Raw genomic sequence first — 25225 nt, 5'->3', positions numbered from 1 at the left:
AACAAAACAAACAAAATTAAACAAACAAAAAACAAGTGAGTAATCAAGTGTTGGTGAAGATGTGGCAGGAATGCAAAATGGTAGAGACACTTAAAAATTAACAGTCTGGCAGTTTCTTATAGAGTAAACGTTTCATTATCATCTTTTCAGCACCCTATTCCTAAATATTTACCCAAGAGAAATGATTATTTATGTTTGCACAAAAACCTGTATAAATGTTTAGCATGATTTTACTCATAATTGCCAAAATCGACCTGTTGTTGTTCAACAGATAGATAAAACTTTGGTTTTATTTATTTATTTGGTTTTATCACATAATGGACTACTACTCAACAATAAAAAGGAGTAACTGATATATGCAGCAATATGGGTGAATCTGAAATGCATTATGCTAAGTAAAAGAAACAAACTAAAAAAACTACATAATGACTCTATGGAAAAGACAAAAACCAGAGACAAAACAGATCAGTTGCCAAGAATCTGAGGTGGTGGGAGGATGCAACTACAAGGGAGCATTACGAAAATTTGGGAAGAGGGAAGTGACAGAAATGCTCTATGTCTTTATTGTTGTGGTGCTGGTGGTGGTTGTATAACATTCATTTCTCAAAATCCATCAAACTGTACATTAAAAAGATTAAATTTTACTATATGTAAATTATATCACAGTAAATAATACTTAAAAATGAACAAATAATCAGATAGGATCAGGGAAGGAGTTGGATTTTTATGCTCTGGGTGTGGGGCCTCATTTCATCATAATAATCTAAGTAAGTTTATATTTTGACTTTTTAAGATGAAAGATGATCACAATTTTTTACTTCCCTCCTACAACAAACAACAACAACGGATCTCTTTATTCACAGTTGGCAAAGAATACCAATATCATCAGTTTAGACTAAATGTGCCTGGTAGTGAAATTAACTTTCTGCGGAAATGTAAAAGGTCTAGATCTTATGTGATTTAGAATGGCTATTCCTGCATTTGGGCTTTGCTCTCTCGGTAGGATTTTAAACCTTATTTCTTTCAATGCTGGGCAATGAAATATCCATAAGGTACAAACAGAAATCTCATATTATTTTATAAGAAAGTCCAAGACCTCTCATTTTTCCTTTAACTTTTAAGAAAGCAGACAAATTACACAGTCCAGCAAATGTTTATGTACTATTGCAAAACAAATTAGAAAAACTACACTAAGTAAAACACATGTCCAACTGTTCAAGATGCCTTGGAAGGGAGATTTATAAAGCTCTTGTCCTGGTCTATCTTAATATTCTCATTTTGTGTGTAGTTAGTAGTCATTTATAAATGTATACCAAGAATCACAGGGAAAGAGCAGGTAAGCGGCTAAATATGCTCTCATGCAGACATTAAGGCTTCTGAAAGCTGAAGTGGGCAGACTCACTATTATCACTCGGCTTGGAAAGAAAAGCTGTACCAACGTGTGGCCAATAATCTTCATGGTATAACCTTGCCAACGCTTACACATTTGTCTCTAGTAGATTTATTCCTTTCCTTCTTCATTCCACTTTCTCTTTCCCTTTTCCACCAAAGTCACCAAACATCTTTCTTAATTATTTGGAAGCTCCATAAAGTTAAAAGAACAGCTAAACCCAGCTGCAATTCATCCTACTCAGGTATACTCACATTCCTACAATTCATTCCTACTTGCTAAAAAGCACTATGAAGGAGTGGTGAGAAGAGACTGGGAAATTCTGTTCATTTCTGAGGTACTTCAAAGAGAAGTGAAGGAGAGCGGCTAGGTACACATACCAGACTTCAGTGCAATAAAGTATTTACAAACATCTGAATGGAATCACCAGGTTTCAATTATACCCCAATAATAAGGAAACAGTCAAATTATATGGTTGGCTTTTGCTTACCAAAAGGGAATTTTAGAAATCTGATAAAAAAAAATGACTAGTTAAAAATAGAACCATCTGGATTATTTTCCTTCCATTGAGACCATCCTTCCTCCCTTCCCCCAACTTCCTGTACAACCTAAAAAAGTAATTTTACCATCATGTCTGCTTTTTAACTTTATAAAGTATTTACTTCAGCAATGTCGGGACCATCGTGGACTTTAGAATCTTAGAACCAGAAGGAATTTCATAAAGTCTGATGACAGCCCACTGGGATATCCTCAAATACTCATTCATCATGTATGTGTATCCTCTTCTCAAGGATATTATGGGAATCATATACCTAGAAAATGTCTGAAACTAGTAGATGCCTAAAAAATACATACTGAATGAATGGAACTGATTAAATTAAATGAATATAATTAGATTGTGATGGTGGGGGAAAGTCTAATAAGAGTTCGAGAAATGGAGAGTACATTTAAAAGGCGATTTCCATATCTTACCTAGTAATACAATCCCTCATGATGATCACTTTAAAAGTATTTTATAGGATACAGGCCATTTGCGTTTACGTTCACCCTTAAGAATGTATCACTACTAGATATTTATTTTATTGCAGTTTTCAGTTTTGTGTTGGCTTAGTGTATGCTAGGTATCATTAAACTTAAATTCTAGAATGGCAAAAAAGGAATTTACTTTGTTTCTGTATCAAAATGGCTTGGCACACTGTCTTCATACACTGTGTAGTCAGTCATGTGACAGACAAATCTGTGTCAGAACCCCAGCTCTGGTCACTTATTGGCTATAAAATTTGGCAGTTCTGGAATAGTCATGTAAAAACCTAAGAAATAAACATTCAGTTATTAAAGGGATCAGTCCCAGAGCCTCAAACACCGATTCACAATTGATGTTTTGCTATTCTTTGAAATTCATCAATAAATCACTCCTAGTGGGCAAGGAAAAAAAACTTTCTAATCTTCAATTTCCTTACATATCAACACCTGCCCTATTTATCTCACAGGGTCATTTCCAAGATCAAATAAGAAAGTACATTAAAGTTCTTTATAAAGAAAAAAGTATAAAGTTAGCCATTGGAAGTACCACTGTTTTTCCAACTGGAGATGATCCAGCCTAATGGAGTGAAAGAACAGAGGCTTCGGAATTGGATAGATGAAAACTCCTAAATTTAAAATCTGGTTTCAATCACTCAACAACTATATGAGCCTGAGCCAATAAAATGGGGATAATGACACCTATCTTACACTGTTACGAGGATTAGAGATGATATATGTGAAGTGCCTAATACCATGCCTGGCATGTTGTGCTAACCACTCAGTATTTATTATTATTACAATAGGTCAACAGAAATTTCTCATGTGATCATGCTATACATTACTTCTACACAGCCATCATAAGTGGCAAAGACCAGCACAGAACACAAGTTTTCCTTCTGACAGATTGTTTTTTTTTAACTGACTGCATTTCTTCTATCAGGGAATATTTTCACCCTTGAGTTTCTGTAGTCACTTGACAGTTTCTTTTCTTTCTTTCAGCTTTCTACTCCTTGTATGTTCAAAACAACTCAAAGATTTTCCCCATCCAGTGCACACTCACTGTACCAAGCTAAAATAGAGAACATTGGTCTATTCTGTCTGAGGTAGCTCTGGTCTCTAATGAGTCTGATCTTTACATCTTCAAAATGCTCAGTAGACTTTCTTAAGAAGACAGAGACCAAAATGAAAATTCAATGAAGGCAAACGACAAACTGGAAAAATGTAACTAAGATGTTTTTATAATACAGCGATTGACAGGAAAATCACTTTGAAAAATGAGGTCTATTTTGATGCATAGTACCAACTGTAATATATTGTAACTTACAGTCCCAAAGGCTTTAAATCAGAGCAAAAAAGATGATCACTAGGAATATGAAGCTTTTTAGTTTTTCAAACACAAAACCTTATTAATACTTTTAAAATTAATAACTGTCTAAGCAAATATACTTACTTACATTTTTGAATAGTTGCTCAGCAAGTTCTCTGACATGCTTTATCATCTTCAATGGGTTATTTTCTTCAACTTTAATTCGCTCTACTTCAAAAGCTACCAACTTGAAAAAAGAATCAAATGGCAAAACATCAACTGCAAAATATTCTGAATTAGAAAGCTGTGTGATGACGTCACACAATTTGAAAACAAAAAGCACCCAAAATATATACTCGTATTAAAACAAAATATTTTAGGTTTTTAATGGGTTTCACCTCTATTCTAGAGTTAGCGAGTCAACTGAATTCTCAGATGTTCTGGTGGTTCTGGTAGTTAGTCTCTGATGATTTAGGGTCTTATTTCTTGGGAAAAGTCATTTCTGGAACTCAAGAGAGACTCTCTCATTCTCTAGGCCTCACTCAGGGAATTCTCACACTCAGAATTTCAGTCAGTCATAAAGTCTCCAAACATTTCCCTAACTTACAAAATATGAACCAAATGTTCAAGTTAGGTCACTCTAGTCCTAGTTTTGCTAAAAGTGTGATTTGGAGCAAGTCACTTTATAAAACTCCTGAGCTTCAATTGCTTCATCCCTAAAATAAGATGGAAGAACAAGATGACCTTTAGGCTCCTTCTAGTTCTCAAATTATATAAACTTTAATCCATTTCCCTATCAACTAATTTACTGGGAGAGCTGTGTTAGTGTGTACACTTGGAATGGAGAAAAGAGTATTGACAGGAAAAAATGGGATGTGAGGAAGAGGTAAATAGATGGATGGCTTTTTTTTTTTAAGTATGTAACATAGAATTTTTCATTCTAGGAACTAACAGATTCACTGGAGCAGAGAGACATATAAAACTATGACTTCACCCATTCCAGGCCAGGATTCAGAAAGACTGTCAAAGAAAGGCAAACGTTTCTTTCCTTTTAACAGGCCTATTTGATGAGAATGTGGGGACAAGAAAACACACAGTACGAGCTGCTGCTCAAAGCTCCACAAAGCCTTCTGTGTGGTAGGCTGCCCTTGGCTAAATGAAAACAAAGATCCCTTTCTCAGGAGCAAATGCAATTTTCCTAAAAGCACATTCCCATGTAAACCAATTAAATGGCCAAAGAGGGTAGAAGGAGAAATTACTTAGGTCTGGTATCTCATTTCTTTTAGGCCCTTGACTGAAATATACATATGAACAGCTGGCTTTCAAGTAACATCAATAAGACACCAAAAATCATCACTCCAGGTACAACACAGAACTGGATGAATACGAAGGGGAGACCCAATAGGAATCTTGGACAGTCTTTGCCTTATCATTGTCTCCAACCTGGAGGATGTATATCTTGTATATATAAGTGCATATAATAAAAGATTAGTTGTCATATAAAGTTAGAGTCAAAAAATAAAACTTCATGCAGACTGGTAGCTCTCAGAGTCATCTACTATGGGAAAGTGTGGAGGAGGTGATTAGATATCAGCAAAGTATGAAAAATGGACTAAAAGGTAGAGGGGGAGCACCCCAGGCAAGGGAAGGACTTACAAAAATAGTCAGAGGCTATGGCAAGCTGGCAAGCAAGTTTTCTGGAAGTAATCAACCTGACTTATTAGTTGTGAAGAAGCTGCCAGAGAGACTTACTAAAGGAATTTGGACAGAAACGAAAGGGGCACATAAACCAATTTACAATTTAAAATGCGTCAGAGACTAATAAAATGTAGGAGCAACAAAGGACCTTGGAGAACATCTAATTTATCCCCATAAAACATTATGCATCAATTACTTAGTTTCAGATCTAAAGACTGACATATGTTAGTACTAGATAGTCAGTGATCAATCATATTAGAGAATCCATGATCAATAACTTATCAAAAAGAACTGTCCACCGATCTTCATATGCTTTGTGTTATTATTAAATAAAGCATTTGCTGCAGATCTCCATACACAACTCAAACACATGCCTCTTCTTTCATTCTTATCTATAAATACTTAACTATCTTTTCAGAGAATAAAAGATCCTTCTCTGAACCAAGGATCTTTAAGAACTTGATTCCTAATTTCTCTATATAAAATAAAACCATCAGCAGCAAAATATTATTATTACTATTCTCCACTATTTTGGGTGTCAGGAGTGTTTTTCTTTTATAGACTTCTAAGAACTTTTAGATTTATTGGTTTCAATACAATGCTCTTCCAGAAATTGAAATGGGAGTAATATTCGTTGTTCTATCCACCAGAATGGGGTGCTGTGAACATAGTTAAATTCTCAATGGAAAGATGCATTAAAATAAGAAAAATCACTTAACACAAAACAGCATCCTTATTTTGAGTCATCTCTGTCCTAAATCTCCCTTTATATGGCCAATTCCTTGAAGACAGAAACTAAATTTGTCTTCTATATATTTAATATCTCCTAAGGGAGCTAGACAAATGTTGATTACTGATTAGTAAGTATTCTTTATTTATATAATTGATATTATAACATATTAAAGAAGATGTGATTATCTATAACTAAGATATTAAGTGTACTATAGAAATATATTTTATTCCATTTAATTCTTGCAAGAATTTAATAATCTATAAATCAAATTTCACCCTAAACCTGACCAACTTTTCTTGAGAGGTATAGGAAGATGGTTGTCCTCCCTGGCTGACAGATAAATGGAGGGGAGATTATTATAGAGAATTACTTAATGTACTGCAGTGGTCTCCAACCTTTTATGTTTAATGACACCTCTCAGTAAAAAAAAAGTTTTCAGTACACTCCTCTAAGATAACTGTGTTTATAAATTATATATATATATATGAACTACTATCTGCTTATTAAATTGAGTATCAGTAAAGTTTAATTTCCATTTTTTAGACAAAAATTAAGTAGCAATATTTTTTCCAGTAATATACCAGATCATCTTGTACACTATAATGAAGAAAACTGCTTTAGATAGTAAAAATAGATGAAGACAAAAGACAAAAAAAAAAAAAAATGGCTAAATGAAACTATGGCTTTAGGACACTGATACACTACACATAATTGCAGTTTGAAATCACATATTTATACATTAAACTTATGAGTCTTACAGAGAAATGTCTAAGTTCTATTTTTACAATCAGTCAATTTTTCAAAAATATTTTAATCGATCACTTAAAATTCAGTTGTTCAAGATTTTTATGTACTTCTGAGACAGCCTATAATTATATTTTTTCTAATCCATATTATAAATACCAGATCTAATACGCATAATAGCAAATAGTATTTTTTATTTTGGTTAAATGTTTAAAATACTACTCTACTTTTATGTACTAGTCTAATTTTGTCAGTAAATAATGCATTCATTTGATAAGAAATATACCTCATCAAAGAGATCACAGGATCTATAAGGAGGACCTCTTTCTGAAACAAAACCTGCAAAGGCCATTCCATTGAGAACTTTAGTGAGGAAATCATTCTCAACCAAACCACGCTGCCCCAAGAAAGCCGTCTGTAAAGAAAGAGAATGTTAAATGAATAAGTTATCACTTAGTAATGGATGAATGGTCAAAACAAAAATATAATAGGAAGATCAAAGCCTAAATGTCTTCATGCATAAATGTGTTGTTATAAAATAATTTCTCTCTAAAAGGGTTTTTGATACCTGAAATGCTACATGTATTAGAAAGTATAAAAATGAATGGCCATAAAGCAGGAGGAGAAATCAGAAAGAAATTAATGTCAATTTTAAAAGAAAAATCAATTTAAAATTAACATTCCCTAAAGGATAATATGTCAGTTCCATAGTATTACTAAAAATTATCATCTAATCACATAAAGCAGAGATTTTAAATATCCACATTTGATAAATTAAGGTCAATATACATGGCTAGGAAAAGACAACTAAGTTGTTTTATTAAATTAGAGTCTACATTTTGGACAGATACAATATGGTACTCTATCTTACCTTGTGAAAATGTATTACCGGTTCTGCATGAATTCTTATAAGTTGTAAGCATGATCTATATCCTTGGAAAAGTTGTGCAAATAATCTAAGAAAAACTGCACGCACTTCTTTATCCTGAAAATATGAGAATAGACATGTTAGGTAACTGAATTTCTTAAAAAACAAACAAAATATTACAAAGTCAAAAAGTTGGAAAGAACCTGAGAGGTTATTTAACAAATCTGTCTGTGTGTAAGTCTCATTTGTAGCAGCACTAAATGGTGGGCATCTAGTCTGTCCCACTGTTGGACAGTGTAGGCTGTTAAATAGTTCCTTTTAAATTGAACCAAACAAAACTTGCCTCCAGTACATCCAATTTTCCTCTCAGGAAAAAAAAAAAACAAAAAACAAATCACAGAGTCTTCCTTTTCACCATGTTAGAGAAAGGCATTTTTCACAAGACATTTGATTTTTATATCCATCAAAAGAATTGTCATCACAAATATAAAACCCTCAAGACTGTATTTTAAAGCTTATGAAATTATTTCAGTCTATCCAACTTATAAAAATCTATTCTTATATTAATAAGGTATGACAAAGTATTTTGATAATTTAAATTTTTTAAAAATCACAGTTTTAAAACTGTAAGGAAACTTTATTTAGTCAACTTCTAATTTAATGGTCAAGAATGCTTAAGTAACATGTCAAAGAGGTCAAAGGTTCCTTACTGGCCACAAAGCTCATTTCTAAGAAATGCATTGGGCAAAATAAAAAAAGGCGCCTCTTTTTTTCACCCTTTTATGGCTTCCATTTGGAACTACTTTCATCTACTCACTCAAATGTGATTCTCTCCTGTTACCAACAACCTGTTTCCATTTTTTGTAAATTTCCCTTTTCTATCCTTGTCTGATCCTTTCAATTGGATGCCTGGCATAGTTTTTCAGGCTATAACCTAGGTTCTGATTTTTTTGTCCCATACTTACTCATGCCTCCTCAGAGCAACAGGCCAAGCCCTCCTTCCTTCCAGTCAGTGTGCTGCCCTGTGGCTTCTCCTTGAGCAGAGATCACTAGGTCAGTCAGGGGTAATTTTCCTAATTTCTAATTTGGTGCACCTTTACCAGGCTGTCCATTTAATTCCCACTATAGTCAGTTTCTTTGACAAACATACAAATAGAAGCAGCTCTCTTTAAAACTATCAAAATTAATTAAACTTCTTACCAGCATTTTTGAGTGGGATAAAGCTGTTCGTGGAGGGGGAAAAGCATGATCTGCTACCTCCAGATCTGGGTGTAGAATCTAAAGCAAAGAAGTTTTGTTATGTAAAAGATCTTAGTATCAATAAAACCTATTATATGATCTATTTGGGGCATTAAGATGAAAAAATATCAGTACATGAATTACAATATATTCCCTCCATTAAATACAATACAGTTAGCTGAGGCAGCTCTGTATGTACTAATGTGAAAAGATCTCCTAGAAAAAATATAAAAATACTAAAAATTAATTAGTTAGTTAACTGCAACACTGAGAAAAAAGGGAATAAGCTTAAGAACCTCATAGTCCAGAGGAGTAATAGTATAATACAATGTGACAAGCATTAGAAATATATAAAACATAAAATATAATTCAACTATGGAAAGCTAAAACAAGAAGGTAAGATCTGGGTTAGGCTTTGAAGGAAAGCAGATTGGGAAGCAGGTGGGAAAGAAAGGTCTACACAGGACTTAGAGAAAAAAATTATTTTGCATCAGTATGCAGCAAATTTTTGTCTTTGCAGGCTCATTTTCAAATATTCAGGATTTGGTGCTATACTCAAAATAGACCAAAAGACTCAAAACAGTACTTACAAGTGACACTGAAATATCGATAATATTTATAATCCAATCACCAAATCATTACCACAGTATGATGTCTTCATGTCTATAAAATCATCCATTGATTATTACAGTTTGAGTACTGTGTAACCATTTGATTACAACTGTTTACTAAACAAATGAAGCTCACATACTTGTGTGTCAAAGCTCCCACACAGTCCATCAAATGTGATTTCTTTTTGGTCCTATTTTGACAATATACTATGCTCTTATGGCTTATTTAAAATACTACACCATAGCATAATTCACCTTTGTACTTGAAAATTATGTAAATAGGCATACTCAGTTTTACAAAAAATTAATTTTATTCTGATCAGATTTGATGGCACAGGTTTTGTAAGTTAGAGTATACCAGTGTGGAACAGAACCTCTCCCAGTAGCCACTGACGTTAAGAATTAAAATCTTAATCTTTGTGAATTTTGGTACTTAATTCCTGAACAATTATAAATATCATTATTAAGTAAGCATATATAAGATTTTAAAACTTTTTTAAGATTTCTAGAAACATAAAACATTTTAAATTCACTCAAATACTACCTTTTTAGCTTTTGCAATATCCATATACTACCTATGCAATTATTTAGTTAATATTTTCTTTAAAATGTCTTTAAATCAACTCATCTCTTTAAATCTGTATTTTCTTGGATGATATCATCTGTGAAATCACAGGTTTTATATGCTACTTTTGATAAACATTATAATAAATACATAATTATTACAATAAAAAGGCTGCCATTTACCACCTCAAATCATTTCATACTTCACTTTGGGAAACAGTATTTGTTATTCTGTGTATAAAACATTCATCCTATACATAGACTATGATACAGAAGACTAGAGATAAGAGTGTGATTTGCTTAAAAATATTAAGTGACAGGCTACAGACTAGAATTTAGGTCTCCTAAGCCCTACACAGTATTCTTTTTACTCTATTATGCCTTGTATTCCAGATTACAAATTACATTGGGAAAAGTCAGTCTTCTCTAAATGTTCCCATCCCATAGATATCACTATAACAAAACAAGGACTAATATAAATTTCAACATTTCTGAGAATAAAATCCCTCCTGGTAATCCTAGATTTCTGAGTTCCTATCTAAGGGGAAAAAAAGGTTTAACAGGCCAGACTGGAATATTATTCAAGAAGAATATAAAGACCTTAGTTCTAGTAATGGCATGAAAAGGAATGCAGAATTTTGAAGTTTCAATTTTCTGATGAGGGATAAATGGGCACCTAAAACATTGTTAGTAAAATAAAAACCCTGTGCTTTTGAAAATCAACAAAAGTTGACAAAAAATTCAATTGAATTCAATGAGAAACACACAGGTCACAAGATTTCTTAAAACTTCACTGCACAAAATGCTAGACATCTAATCAATCAATAAGTTATATCTTTCTGCAGTAACTTGAAAACACTGGCAAGCCAGTATCACACTGATTTGCAAGGAGCACATCTACCAAAGAGTAATGAGATGTGGAAGAGAAGAGGTAAAATTATCATTATATGCAGATGACGTGATACTATATATATAAAACCCTAAAGGTTCCACACAAAAACTACTAGAGCTGATAAAAGAATTCAGCAAGGTAGCAGGATACAGAAACCAGTGGCACTTCTTTACACTAACAATGAAATATCAGAAAAGGAAAGTAAAGAAATAATCTCTTTTAAAACTGCATACCCAAAAATAAAATACTTAGGAATAAATCTGACCAAGGAAGTGAAAGACTTATACATAGAGAACTACAAAACACTGACTAAGAAAATTAAATATGACTTAAAGAAATGGAAAGATAGCCCATGTTCTTGAATTAGAAGAATTAATGTTATTAAAATGGCCATTTTATCCAAAGCAATCTACAGATTTAATGCAATCCCTATCAAATTACCCAGGACATTTTTCACAGAACCAGAACAAAGAACCCTAAAATTTATATGAAATCACAGAAGACCCAGAATTGTCAAAGCAATACTGAAGAGAAAGAATGAAGCTGGAGGAATAACCCTCCCACACTTCAGACAATATTACAGAGCTACAGTAATCAAAACAGCATGATATTGGTACAAGAACAGACATATGGCTCAGTGGAACAGAATAGAGAGCCCAGAAATAAACCCAGAAACTTCTGGTCAGTTAATCTTTGACAAAGGAGACAAGAACATACAATGAGTAAAGACAGTCTCTTCAGCAAATGGTGTTGGGATAATGGGACAGTTGCATGCAAATCAATGAAGTTAGAATACTCCCTCATACCATACACAAAAATAAACTCAAAATGGCTTAAAGACTTAAATACAAGACAAGACATGATAAACCTCCCAGAAGAAAACATAGGCAAAACATTACCTGACATATATCTTAGCAACGTTCTCCTGGGAAGTCTACCCAGGCAACAGAAATAAAAGCAAAAATAAACAAATGGGACATAATTAAACTTACAAGCTTCTGCACAGCAAAGGAAACAATAAGCAAAACAAAAAGACAACCTACAGAATGGGAGAAAATATTTGCAAAAGATGAGACTCACAAGGGCTTAATTTCCAGAATATATAAATAGCTCATACAGCTTAACAAGAAAAAAAACAAATAATCCAATCCAAAAATGGGCAGAAGGCCTAAATAAGCAATTCTCCAGCAAAGACATACAAATGGCCAGTAGGAGTATGAAAAAATGCTCAATATCGCTAATTATCAGAGAAATGCAAATCAAAACTACAATGAGGTATCACCTCACTAGTCAGAATGGCCATCACTCAAAAGTCCACAAATGAAAAATGCTGAAGAGGCTGTGGAGAAAAGGGAACCCTCCTATACTGTTGGTAGGAATGTAGCTTGGTGCAGACATCATGGAAAATAGCATGGAGATTCCTCAAAAGACTAAAAATAGATAAACCCTCTGAACCAGCAATCCCACTCCTGGGCATATTGAATTAAGGCAGAGGAAACCTTAATTCAAAAAGATACCTGCACTCCAATGTTCATAGCAGCACTATTTACAATAGCCAAGACATGGAAACAACCTAAATGTCTATCAACAGATGACTGGATAAAGAAGCTGTGGTATATCTATGGAATCTATACTATACTATATGTAGTATACTATGGAATACTACTCAGCCATAAAAATAATGAAATAACGCCATTTACAACAACATGGATGGACCTGGAGATTGTCATTCTAAGTGAAGTAACCCAGAAAAAGAAAGAAAAATACCGTATGATATCACTTATATGTGGAATCCAAAAAAAAAAAAAAAAAAAAAAAAAAGACAAGTGAACTTATTTACAAAACAGAAACAGACTCACAGACGTAGAAAACAAACTTATGGTTACCAGGAGAGAAAGGGGATGGGAAGGGATAAATTAGGAGTTCGAGATTTGCAGGTACTAACTAATACATACAAAATAGATAAACAACAAGTTCGTACTGTATAGCACAGGGAACTATATTCAATATCTTGTAGTAACTTATGGTGAAAAAGAATGTGAAAATGAATGTATGTATGTTCGTGTATGACTGAAGCATTATGCTGTACACCAGAAATTGATACAACATTGTAACTGACTAAAATATATATATATACAAAAAATTTTTAAAAAGAATATATAGGTCTCTTTTTAAAGTAATTTAAAGTACTGCCAATGATATTTAATTCCAATTACTTTAGTTTAGATTTAAATCAAGAGAAAAATACTATGAAAAAATATACCATACCAAAGAAAGAGCTGCTTGAGTCTGATGCAGAAGTGGTTCCGGAAGGGAAGAGAGGTGAATACATTCAGGAATTTTAATAGTGCCTCCATCCAAATCAGCTATGATTACATCTAACTGAAGAAGATAAAAAAATTAATCTGTAATTAATAAAATGTAGATTGACTTCCCAGTTATCATATATTTTCCAGTTTCCCTTGAAATTAGGTGTGGCACATGACTAAGTTTCTGCCAATGGAACATGAAAAGTGGTATGTACTAGGCATTCAAAACAGAAAGGATGTAAAGCCCTCTGTGCTCTCTTTCCCCTTCCCATGGCTGAAACTATAAACTGGCAGCAACCCATCCTTGAACATTCAGATGATGACAATGCCAGAGTGGATTCTAGTGGAGGAACAAGAAGTAAAGAAGTCTGGACCTTGAATGAATTCATGGAGCAAACTGGTCTCGCATAACGGAACACTTCTACAAACTGCTGCATGAATGTTAAATAAAATTCTATTTTGTTTGAGTCACTGCATTTTGCATGCTTTAGTATAGTAGGTCAGCCATATCCTAAATAACATAGTAATCATTGTAAGAGTCAACAAGCAAAGCCATTAGTATACATCAAAATGGTACTGTACAGGTAGTTAAAAAAGAAACTGATCTTTAGCATTTTACAACAGGCTATTTAAAAATAACTTACATAAAAATATAATAGAGAAACTAGCCAAGATTATTGAAGTTATTATTTTAATAATAGGATTAAAATTCAATCTAATTTATTTATTAAAAAGATAACAAATTCATTTTTGTCAACACTTGGTTTGTCTAACTTCCAGAGACCATTTATATTTAGTGGGAAAAAATAACCTACAAACCAGATGAGTATGTTTCTAAATAGTACTAATGAGGTTTTACTTAATATGGTTATTGATTTATACATATTTTATGTGATATCAAAGTTAAATAGGAACTAGATGTCAATATATAAAGTTAGGAAGAATGATTAATAAATGAATGAGGGTACTGTTTACAACTGCAATGTAGAATTGCCTTTTATCAGTTTAAAAGACACCTATGATTTGATTATAATTTTAATTATGTAGAAGTACCAACAGAGCTTACATCTTTGCTGGCATTTGAAACTAAAACAAAAGTAGAATTACAAACTCTTCAGGACTGTGGATCACAGACATTACACAGCCCAACCTTTCAGTGAGAAATGCTTCTTAAACTCCCTGAAATGTGTCATGCAACTTGTTCCTTGCCCTCTACACAGTACCTGAGAGTACACTCCTCACATAAGGAAACCTACTCATCATCACTGGGCATCTCTATTAGCTGAATACACTTAAACTGAGCAGAAATTTGTTTCCATATCCACTATACCCACCAGTTTCATTTTAGCCTCTTTCTTTCCCGTGACAGTTAAGTATTTATCTTTTATAGTACCAGGTTATTACCTGATACTATAGAGAAAATTCTGTTAGGGCCTCACAGGATATAATTTCTAAACTCCTGACATCCTAGATGTCCTTCTCTGAAGTGCATTTTTTTTTACAGTTCCTTTTAAAGTGCAGTACAGAGAACTAAATGTGTTATTTCCAAACTGGTTGAATGTAGAGTATTATTTTCCTTCTTTGGTACTTCCATTCATACAGCATTAAGAATAGAATAATTTGGTGGGGCTCATACTGAACTTGTATTCCACTAAAACCCTTCACTCTTTTGCAAATTCTTCTTGCTTTTTAGTTATCAGCCATTCAGCATTAACACAGGCCTCACTTCAAAATATGAATAAATTAAAGCAGTCATAACAAAAGTATAAATAGAATTCTAATTGATGAATAATTTTATCTTCCTTTCTCACATATAAGGCAAAGAATACAGAAAGATAAACTTGGTACACCAAAAGAAGGACATTCTAAAATATTAATGAATTCATTTTGTAAATCTCCTGTACTTGCTATAAAGGAAAAATTAATGCATTTAGATTTTTCAATGATACTTTTCTTCCAGTCAATCTTTTCTGCTGGGAATGCAATAGATCTGAAAATAGTAATTAGTTGAAATGTTATAGGACTCAAAGAAACATGATAAACATCTGACCTCAATAACTGGTAATTTAATATACTCACAAGTTCATGAACATCAGTTTTAAAGATAGAATGTACTCCAATAATGAAAGGTGTTGGGGAACTTAAAACTTCCAGTAGCTGAGCCGGGAGAATAGGAATATAAGGATAACTGGAAACAATAAAAATATATGTGAGATATATTTGTTCTTTTATAATAAAAACATTTTTCTTTCATTTTTATGCTATATAAATTTTAGATTGCCTATGTTTAGAAATTTTAGATTACCAATAATACTAAATTTTTAGGAAAAAAAGATTTAAAAAATATTCATGTGAAAGATATGACCTGATATAACAGGTAAAATAAATGGAACCCAGGGCAGCTTCCTTATCCCTTACCCCTCCTAGGCAAGCAGTCTCTTTAGGCTTTGTAAAACTGCTTGGAAGCATTCTTCCTTACATATAAATCTGACGTCAGATGCTAACACTGACTCCCTGATGGGACCTCTCCCTCAATACTGGTCATGATTTATCTATATAAAACAATCATTCGAATTGCATTTTCTATACCTGATTTTTATAGTTAGTAAGAATAGCAAAGTATAAAAATTAAGGTTTAGAATGCTCTCTTATCTAGGAGTTAAAAAAAAAATTAACCTCCTCATCCCCTCCCAAAGAAGAGACAAAAAAGGAAAATAAAGCCACATGTATTCGGCTTTGACAATCACCAACTCACGGTCACATATATATTTCTACTCCTTCTGTTCTCTTCCCTACTGTATTATCTGCAGCAAATCCCAGGCATCATATCATTTATACATAAATACTTTAGTACATATCTAAAGAAGATACAGGCTCTTTTAAAAATAAAACCGTTATATAATACCACTATAACCTCCCAAATTAATAATTCCTTAATATTAAATAACCAGACAGCACTAAAGACTTTTATCTCCAACTATATTCAAAGAGAATTAAATGTTGCTGACAATACTATTTAAATTAATTATTTTTTTCACTAAATAATCAACATTCAATAATAGACAACTTGGAAAAGTTCCAAATGCCAGGCTAGATTTCCATCAGAACCATGACTCTTGTAACAACATAACTTTGTAAAATATGCCCTTGTGGTTCAAAACTGTTGTGCTATAATACTTTGACTGATTATCAGTAAGTAGTGCATAGTTTGAGAATAAATAAAAATACCAAATAAAAACTTCACCTATATTTAAGAGGAAACATTAGAGATTCCAGGGCTCTACAAGCATCGCTAAGTCTCTGGAAACTTGCAGAATGGAAGAGAACCTTATTCTCTGTAAGGACTGCACAAAAGAGGCTGAGGACATTTTGAATTCCTGAAAACACAAAGAACAAATACTTAACCAAATGCGTTTAATTTTTGTATGTGTAGCCAACAAACATAGAATGACATGGAATGAAAAAGCCAGTATTTTCAAAATCTGTGAAAAAAGTATTTGGTTAAACTTTAAATTCCATATAGCCTATAGGTATTTGTTTTCCCAAACTTTTGTTTGTCTTTATTCTTCAAATCAGTGTAACACTCATTGAACATATTAGTTATTTGGAAATGCACTATCACCTTCTTTTCAACTTCATCTTTAAGATCTGAACTTAAATTCCTGTTTCAGATACTTGGCATTGTTCTAATAACTTGTTTCCCTTTTAAAGACTATTTGTCTGATGTTAACATAACCACATCAGTTTTGTTGTTTAAATTTTCCTGGGATATCTCTTTTCCATCTTTTTACTTCAACCTTTATCTACTTCTTGGCAACAGTATATAGTTGACATTTTTAAAAAATCCAGGCAAACAACTTTTGTCTTTTAACTAGATCATTTAGTTGACTTATAATTCTTGTAATTATATCTATATATACATATAGACACACATTTATAATCTTATTTTATACTTTTATAACTTGTTCTACCTCTCTATTTTTTTCTCTTTATGATTTCTATTTATCCTGGCTCTTCTTTTATCTCCTCTGCTAGTATGGAATTTATAAGCTCTGTTTCTACTTTTTTAGTGGCAACTCTAGAAAAGGAAGAATGTATAACTATCAAAAATTGAAGTTAAATAAGTACATTGTTTCATATTTTCTCCTTTTTATTAATATATCATTTTTTATATCAGTTTAACCTCAATTATATGGACCCACTAAATCAAGAGTTCCCATTAGTTTTCTCAAGGTAAAATCTTTCATGTATCCATTTACCATGATTTGTTCCTTCATGTGACACATGCAAATTTCTTCTTGGCCTATTAGTAATTGCTATCCTCTTATCATTTCTAACTTATCCCATGTGATACACCTAAACTTATAGTTCAGGTTTTTAATCTTCTCTCATTTGGACTAATGTAAGAGTTTCATAACTAGTTTCCCTAATCCAGGCCTTGTTCAGACAGTTTCTAGAATGACAAGACATAAAATACAAGTCTGATTATGTCACTTTCATGCCTCAAACCCTTCAATAACTTCTTATCCTTTTAGGCAGTGATTTAAAATGTATTCTGTTCTGCGGAAGCAATATAGTAAGAGAAGCTTGCTTCAACTTGCTTTATATATTAATATTTAAGAGCCTCAGTTGGTAAAATGAGGATTACATTAAAACCTATCTTACAGGGTTGCTTATAAGGAAGAAATGAGATAATTCATGTAGTACTCAAGATAGCACCATGGTAGATAATCGAGATATATTAGCTGACATTATGATTATTATTGTAATTGTCATAGTTGTTACCATTAATTTCTTTTGAGGTTATGGTTTTGATGCTAAAATTGTTTGAAAGCACTTAACCTACAAGATTAAGTCTGAGCTCCAGGTCAAAATGCCTCCATGGTCTTACTCCTATCTTTCCAATCTAGTTGGAACCTCCCCCACCTATGTGGTCAGTACTGAACTAATCCAGCTCTTAGAACACTTCTTTCAGTTTGCTATCTTTTGCCCATGCTTCTTTTGCTCATGTTCTCTCTGCCTGATGTCCCCTTCATTAAAATGTGAGTTCCTCAAAGTTCCTTACACTGCTGTATCCCTCATACTTAGCACAGCATCTACTATATAGCAGGCGCTCAAGAATGTTTACTAAACTGATAAGCTGAAAGGTTTTGTGAGTCACTATTATAAGATGTTAAAACTTTTAGTAAAAGATGTCATAGAATATCTTTATAATCAGATAGGGAAAGCGTAGAATACACAAATCATAAGTGAAAAGACTGATAAATTCAACTATATTAAATTAAAAATGTCTCCATCAAAAAATAACATAAAAAATGAAGATAAGTCTCAGACTGAATTACCTAGAAAGTATACAAAAGAATAAGAGTCCAAAATATCCTTTTAAAAAGCCCCACTAAAATCAAAAGAAAAAAAGCAGCAACAGAAAAAAAACATGAACTTAAAATTTACAATAGAGGAAATCAAAATGGCTGATAAACATATGAAAAGAAGCTCCAACACCCTAATAATCAGAAAAGTTCAGCCTAATAAATTAATGAGGCATGATTTTAAACCTATCAAAATAGCCAAAACTGAAGCCTGACAATTCTAAGTTTTTATGAGGGTGGTAGGAAAAGGAACTATCATACATACTGCTGTGAGGAATTCAAATGAAGTTAAGATGCACATACTTAAGCGGAGCGTGTGGGAGCCACAGGGCGGAGGAAGGTGGGGATTGCGAGAGCAGGGGCCAGGGAAGAGCCCCTGGGACGGCTGGGCGGGTGGCGCCTGGAGCTCGGCTGGGGGGCACGGTGGAGATGAGGAGGCAGCCAGCAGGGAGATGAGGCGCTGCTCGAGATAGCAGGATCCAAAAGGGTGAGCCCGCGGTCCGCACCTGCGTGTCCGTGTCCGGGAGCGGGCTCAAAACGTTCAGTGTGACAGGAACCAAAATACCTCATGATGTATCAAGACAAACCTAGAAAGGCTGTGAGCTGTTAACTGGCCTGCCTCACTGAATCAGCTGATACTTCTTTTTGTCTCTAGTTTTGAAAGCTTCCCAGAGGCAACCTGAAATCCAGAATCTTCTCAGAATAGGATGAGGGAGATTCTGAAGTTCTCATTAAACACATTTCTCTCTCAAGCTTTGGAAGGAGCCACAATGCCAAAGGCAAGAATCCCAGAGCACTGCCTACACTGTTGCGATATCCTGATAAATGTCTAACAAATCCAGCTAAGCCTGACCAGTTGCTGGGCAAAGTTCCAGAACAATGAGACATCTTGGGATTTATCCGGTTGGGGAAAGACCTTTAATTCCCACGCAGCAATCACTTCAACGTGTTCTTTAAAGAGTCGAGGTCTTTGCAAGGTGGTCCCTTCTGATGGCAAGAAACAAAAGGATGACCTTATTCTGTGAGCTGGACAGCTGTGAAAGAGGGAGCTGTGTGTGTCTGAGTCTGTGGGAAGAGAGCCTCCTAGAACGTCCCCGCCAAACCAGTCAATGGAAGGCCTTTTCCAGGGGGCTCCTAACAGATCCCTGAATGCCACAGAACAGAAGCTTGGGATCCAGGGACCCTCCAAGCCCTCAAGATTTCTCTTGCAGTAGTCCTTTCCATCATCACACTGGCCACAGTCCTTTCCAACGCCTTTGTGCTTACCACCATCATCCTGACCAGGAAGTTCCACACTCCAGCCAACTACCTCACTGGCTCCCTGGCCATGACTGACCTTTTAGTTTCCATCTTAGTCATGCCCATCAGCATCGCATACACCACCACCCACACCTGGAGCTTTGGCCAAATCCTGTATGACATCTGGCTGTCTTCGGACATCACGTGCTGCACGACCCCCATCCTGCATCTGTCATTGCTCTGGACAGGTACTGGGCCATCATGGACGCCCTGGAGTACAGCAAACGCAGGACAGCGGGCCATGCGGCCGCCATGATTGCCATCATCTGGCTCATCTCCGCCTGCATCTCCATCCTACTACTCTTTTGGCTGCAGGCCAAGGCTCATGAAGAGATGTCGGACTGCCTGGTGAACACTTCTCAGATCTCCTACACCATCTACTCCATTTGTGGGGCCTTCTACATCCCGTTTGTATTGCTTGTCATCCTCTACGGCCGCCCGGAACCGCATCCTGAACCCGTCGTTGCTCTAAGGGAAGCGCTTCACCACAGCCCAGTTCATCCCAGGCTCAGCGGGGTCCTCGCTCTGCTCGCTCAACCCCAGCCTTCATGAGAGGCACTCTCATTCCGCCGGTTCCTCTCTCTTTTTCAACCACGTGAAAATCAAGCTTGCTGACAGCGTCCTGGAGAGCAAGAGGATTTTGGCAGCTCGAGAGAGGAAAGCCACTAAAACCCTGGGGATCATTCTGGGGGCCTTCATCGTCTGCTGGCTGCCCTTCTTTGTTGCATCTCTGGTCCTCTCCATCTGCCAGGACTCCTGCTGGATCCACCCAGCCCATTTTTTACTTTTTCACCTGGCTAGGCTATTTAAACTCCCTCATCAATCCAATAATCTGTACTGTGTTTAAGGAAGAGTTTTGGCAAGCATTTCAGAAAGTTGTCCATTTCCGGAAAGCCTCTTAGTCTTATTTGGTGGTGACCTGTTATCTTTTATGTCCTGTAATCCAATTGGAACTGTCTTTTTTATTTTTCCTGAGAGTTGGGTTAATCCTGGTATCTTGGGTTTTGGTTCAATCAATAGAATTGTACAATGTTCTGTTTTTCCTGTTTTCTTCTTGACCTCAGCCACCAAAAGTTGGGCAGCTCTGTGAAAAGGGACAAGACTGAAGATGGCATTTATTACAATATTTTCATGGTTCATCCATTTTGGAAGGAATGTGACACATAGCATTTCCCATTGATGGAATTCAGGTGGAAAGCTGCCTAACTCTGTAGGTAGACCCCAGGCTCAAAGTGGGAGGCTTTCTGGTCTACCTAAGTTTTGTATACCGCTCCAAAGAGGGTAGATGAGATTAATGACCTGGAAAGAGAATTTGGAGTTGGTTGGAGGGATTTCCATTCTGGGTGGCACCTTGATTGGAAAATAACTCTCAAGTATTCCTTCCATTGAGTCCTTCTTAGATGGAGTCTCTTTCAGTTGTTCATGAGGAGAGATCCAGCATTTAAAGTGCCAAAGATACAGAGTGACAGTGAGAAATTCAGAAGCCAGGGGCAGGGGAGTGGGATGGTTGGAACCAGATCAGCTACCCTGTGCCCATCCTCCCTCCCCAATGTCTCTGCACCATCTTAATGTTCTGAAGTGAAAACCTACAATTACCCCCAATGAAGTAGATTGACAAGATTTGTACCTACCAAGCTTTACAACATTTTGAACTTTTTTCCCTTGTATTGTATTTTTACATCCCATTCTCATTAGAGATTTCAAGGTGTTGAGTCTTGTCAAATAAAAAGCATGAGACATCAAAAAAAAAAAGATGCACATACTTGATGACCTAGTTATTACAGTAATTTCATTATTATTTATCACAGAAGCTCTCTCCTATGTATCCAAGAAGATAAGTATAAAAATATACATTGCAGAAGTATTTAAGTAATGAAAAAAGTGAGCACATACTAAATGTAAGAATGAAAGAATAAATTACAGTAAAATCACACTATAAAATTATTAAGCTTCCTCTGATTGAAGATGTCAACTGCTGACTGAAACAAAAAATTAAAACTAAAAATTTAATATTCAAAATTTATAAAACTAAATAATTATCTGAAAATTTAAAAACAATTTTCAAGTGATAAGGATTTTGTGGGTAGGTTTTTAGTATTTATACTTGTGAATTTAAGATAGATTAAAACATCACTAAGACTTTTAGGATACCCTGACAGCAGTGAAAAAAGGAGAGCTAGTGGCTAGTGCTACATACATCAACATGAATAGCTCTCCCTAATATAATACTGAGGGAGGAAAGTAAGGTATATAGTGATTCTATAGAATGATAGCATTTATATTTTGCTTAAAAGTGTACAAAGCTCTACTATATATAGACAGTGATATAAAGACATACAAAGTGTAAATAAAGGTATGGCTAGGACTGAAAACACCAAATTCGGGAGAGTATTTATCTCTGGGAAGAGTAGGCATATGTAAGAGGTTTCAAATATATTTATGATGTTATATTTATTAAACTAGACCACAGATACATAGATTGTTTACAAATATTTCTTTGGAAATAATTTAAAGTTTATAGAAAAGTTGCAAGAATAAGAATAGTGCACAGAGCACCCATCTACCCTTTACCATGATTCATCTATTGTTAAACTTTTGCTCCAATTGCTTTAACATTTGTACTCCTGTGCTAGGATGCCCTCTCTGACTCTTTCTACACTACACAATTTTTTTTTCGAGGAATTGGAGTGTAGACATCATGATTTACCCCTAACTACTTCCATCTATTTTTCCTAATAAAGATATCTTAACCAAATAATTATTATCACTCTCAGCAAATTTAACTTCATCACATTATTTTAAGTCTAATCTTACAACCGTATTCCAATTTTTGTCCACTGACTCGATGATATTCTTTGGAGCTTTTCCCCTACAGTCAGGATTCATTCTAGGCTTGATATTCCACTTAGATGTCTTGTTCTTAAACATGGAGCATTTCTACAATCTTAAAGAAATTTTTTTTAAGAAATTTTTTTACTGAGGCGAAATCACATAACATAAAATTAGCCATTCTAAAAAGAAAAATTTATTGATTTGCTTATTGAAACATCCTTGGACCCCATGAATAAATCCCACTTAATTATGGTGTATGACCCTCTAACATATTGTTTAATTTGGTTTGCTATATTTTGTTGAGGATTTTTGCATCTATGTTTATTAGGGATGTGGGCCTGCAGTTTCCTTTTCTTGCAGTGTCCAAGTCTGGCTTTGGCATCAGGGTAATGCTGGCCTTATAAAATGAGTTTGGAAGTGTTCCCACCTTTTCTATTTTTTCAAAGAGTTTGATTGGATTCACCAGTGAAGCCATATGGTCCAGGACTTTTCTTTTTGATTATTGATTCAATCGCCTTACTAGTAATTACTCTGTTCAGATTTTCTATTTCTTTATCATTCCATTTTAGTAGGCTGTTTATTTCTAGGAATTTATTCATTCTTCTAGGTTATCTAATTGGTGGTGTGTAATTGTTCATAGTAGTTACTTATGATCCCTAGCGTTTCTGTGGTATCAGTTGTAATGCCCCATTTCATACCTAATTTTATTTATTTGAGTCTTCTCTTTTTTTTCTTAGTCAAGCTAGAGATTTGTCAATTTTATTTATTTAAAAAAAAAAAAAAGAACAGCTTTTAGTTTCATTGATCTTTTCTATTGTCTTTCTACTTTCTATTTCATTTATTTTGGCTCTGATCTTTGTTATTTCTTTCCTTCTACTATCTTTGGGTTTCATTTGTTCTTTTTCTAGTTCTTTGGGATGTAAAGTTAGGATGTTTATGTGAGATCTTCCTTTTTTCTTAATGTAGATATTTATCACTATAAACTTCCCTCTTAGATCTGCTTTTGCTGCATCTCATAAATTTTGGTGTTTGTGTTGACATTTTCATTTGTCTCATGATAATTTTTATTTCCCTTTGATTTCTTTATTGATCCATTGATTGTTCAGGAGCATGTTGTTTAAACTCCACACATCAATGAATTTACAAGTTTTTTTATTATTATTGATTTCTAGTTTCATACCATTCTGGCTGAAAAACATGCTTGATATGATTTCAATCTTCATAAATTTAAGACTTGTTTTGTGTCCTAACTTACGATCCATCTTGGAGAGTGTTCCACTTGTGCTTGAGAAGAATGTACATTCTGCGGCTGTTGGATGGAAGGTCTGTTAGGTCCATCTGGTCTAATGTATTGTTTGAGTCCTATTTGCCTTATTGATTTTCTTTTTGGATGATTTATCCACTGTTAATGTGGGGTGCTAAAGTCCTCTACTATTACTGTATTGCTGTCAATTTTTCCCTTCAGATCTGTTATATTTGCTTTATACATGTAGGTGCTCCGGTGTTGGGTACCTAAATATTTATAATTGTTATAACCTCTGGCTGAGTTGACTACTTTATCATTATATAATGACCTTTGTCTCTTATTACAATTTTTGGCTTAAAGTCCATTATGTCTATATCAGTATAGCTATCTGTGCTTTCCTTTGTTTTCTATTTGCATGATATATATTTTTACATACCTTTACCTTCAGTCTTTATGTGCCATGAAAGCTGAAGTGAGTTTTTTTCTTTTAGGCTCTGGTGAGGACAGCAGTCAGCACCTAGATTCATGCTAACTAGAATCTGAACTTTGTAAAGTATTCAGTCACATACCTTTTAGGGAAACATGGGTGTTTTTGTCTGCTCCCTCTGCACTGAGCTCAGAGGGATAACCACGGTGACTGCTCATGCATTCATTAAGAACTGCTTTGTTTGCTATAGTCCTGTGGGACTCATGAATGCAAGTTCTGTTGGTTTTCAGAGCTCGGAGTTTGGGAAGACCATCCCTCAGGTGAGAGCCTTAAAAGTTGGTGTGCAAGATATGTTGTCCAAACCCTTGCAGGGAGAAGCTGGGAGCTGGGGGTTCCCTCTCCATTGTATGGTGCTGTGCCAGGAGTGAGGTTTATGGCAAGAGTGTATCTCAATATTTCCGACCAATTTCAATGTGGGTAATTTTCTCAGGAGGCCAAAGTATAGGAGTCACTCAACTAGTTTCTGGATTTCTCTCATAGGGAATTGCTCCAAGTGTAGCTGTCTGTGAAACAGTGAAATTCAGGAGACTCTTATGTTGCCATCTTGGTCTGAAGTCTCATCTAGCCATTCAATGACTCTTTCATTGCCAAGATTTTCCTGTTAATTTATGGCTG

At 34.6% G+C, this 25225-nt stretch overlaps 1 protein-coding gene and 1 pseudogene across 4 annotated transcripts in view; one reads left to right on the top strand and one right to left on the bottom strand.

Moving 5' to 3' along the window:
- The window catches only part of SBF2 (SET binding factor 2), a 382671-nt gene that overhangs the window by 158219 nt on the left and 199227 nt on the right, over positions 1–25225 (bottom strand). For all 4 annotated transcript variants that reach the window (XM_074372406.1, XM_074372407.1, XM_074372408.1 and 1 more), the window contains exons 7-13: positions 16622–16754; positions 15457–15565; positions 13337–13450; positions 8963–9040; positions 7766–7879; positions 7181–7309; positions 3868–3966 (exon numbers count right to left, since the gene is read on the bottom strand). In XM_074372406.1, the coding sequence (XP_074228507.1) occupies positions 3868–3966; positions 7181–7309; positions 7766–7879; positions 8963–9040; positions 13337–13450; positions 15457–15565; positions 16622–16754 (776 nt within the window). The remainder of the gene's footprint in view (positions 1–3867; positions 3967–7180; positions 7310–7765; positions 7880–8962; positions 9041–13336; positions 13451–15456; positions 15566–16621; positions 16755–25225) is intronic.
- LOC105076804 (5-hydroxytryptamine receptor 1D-like) lies at positions 19454–20947 on the top strand (annotated as a pseudogene).

This window comes from Camelus bactrianus, chromosome 10 (genome assembly GCF_048773025.1).
Source record: "Camelus bactrianus isolate YW-2024 breed Bactrian camel chromosome 10, ASM4877302v1, whole genome shotgun sequence".
NCBI lineage: Eukaryota > Metazoa > Chordata > Mammalia > Artiodactyla > Camelidae > Camelus > Camelus bactrianus.
This window is presented reverse-complemented; position numbering and strand designations above follow the sequence as displayed.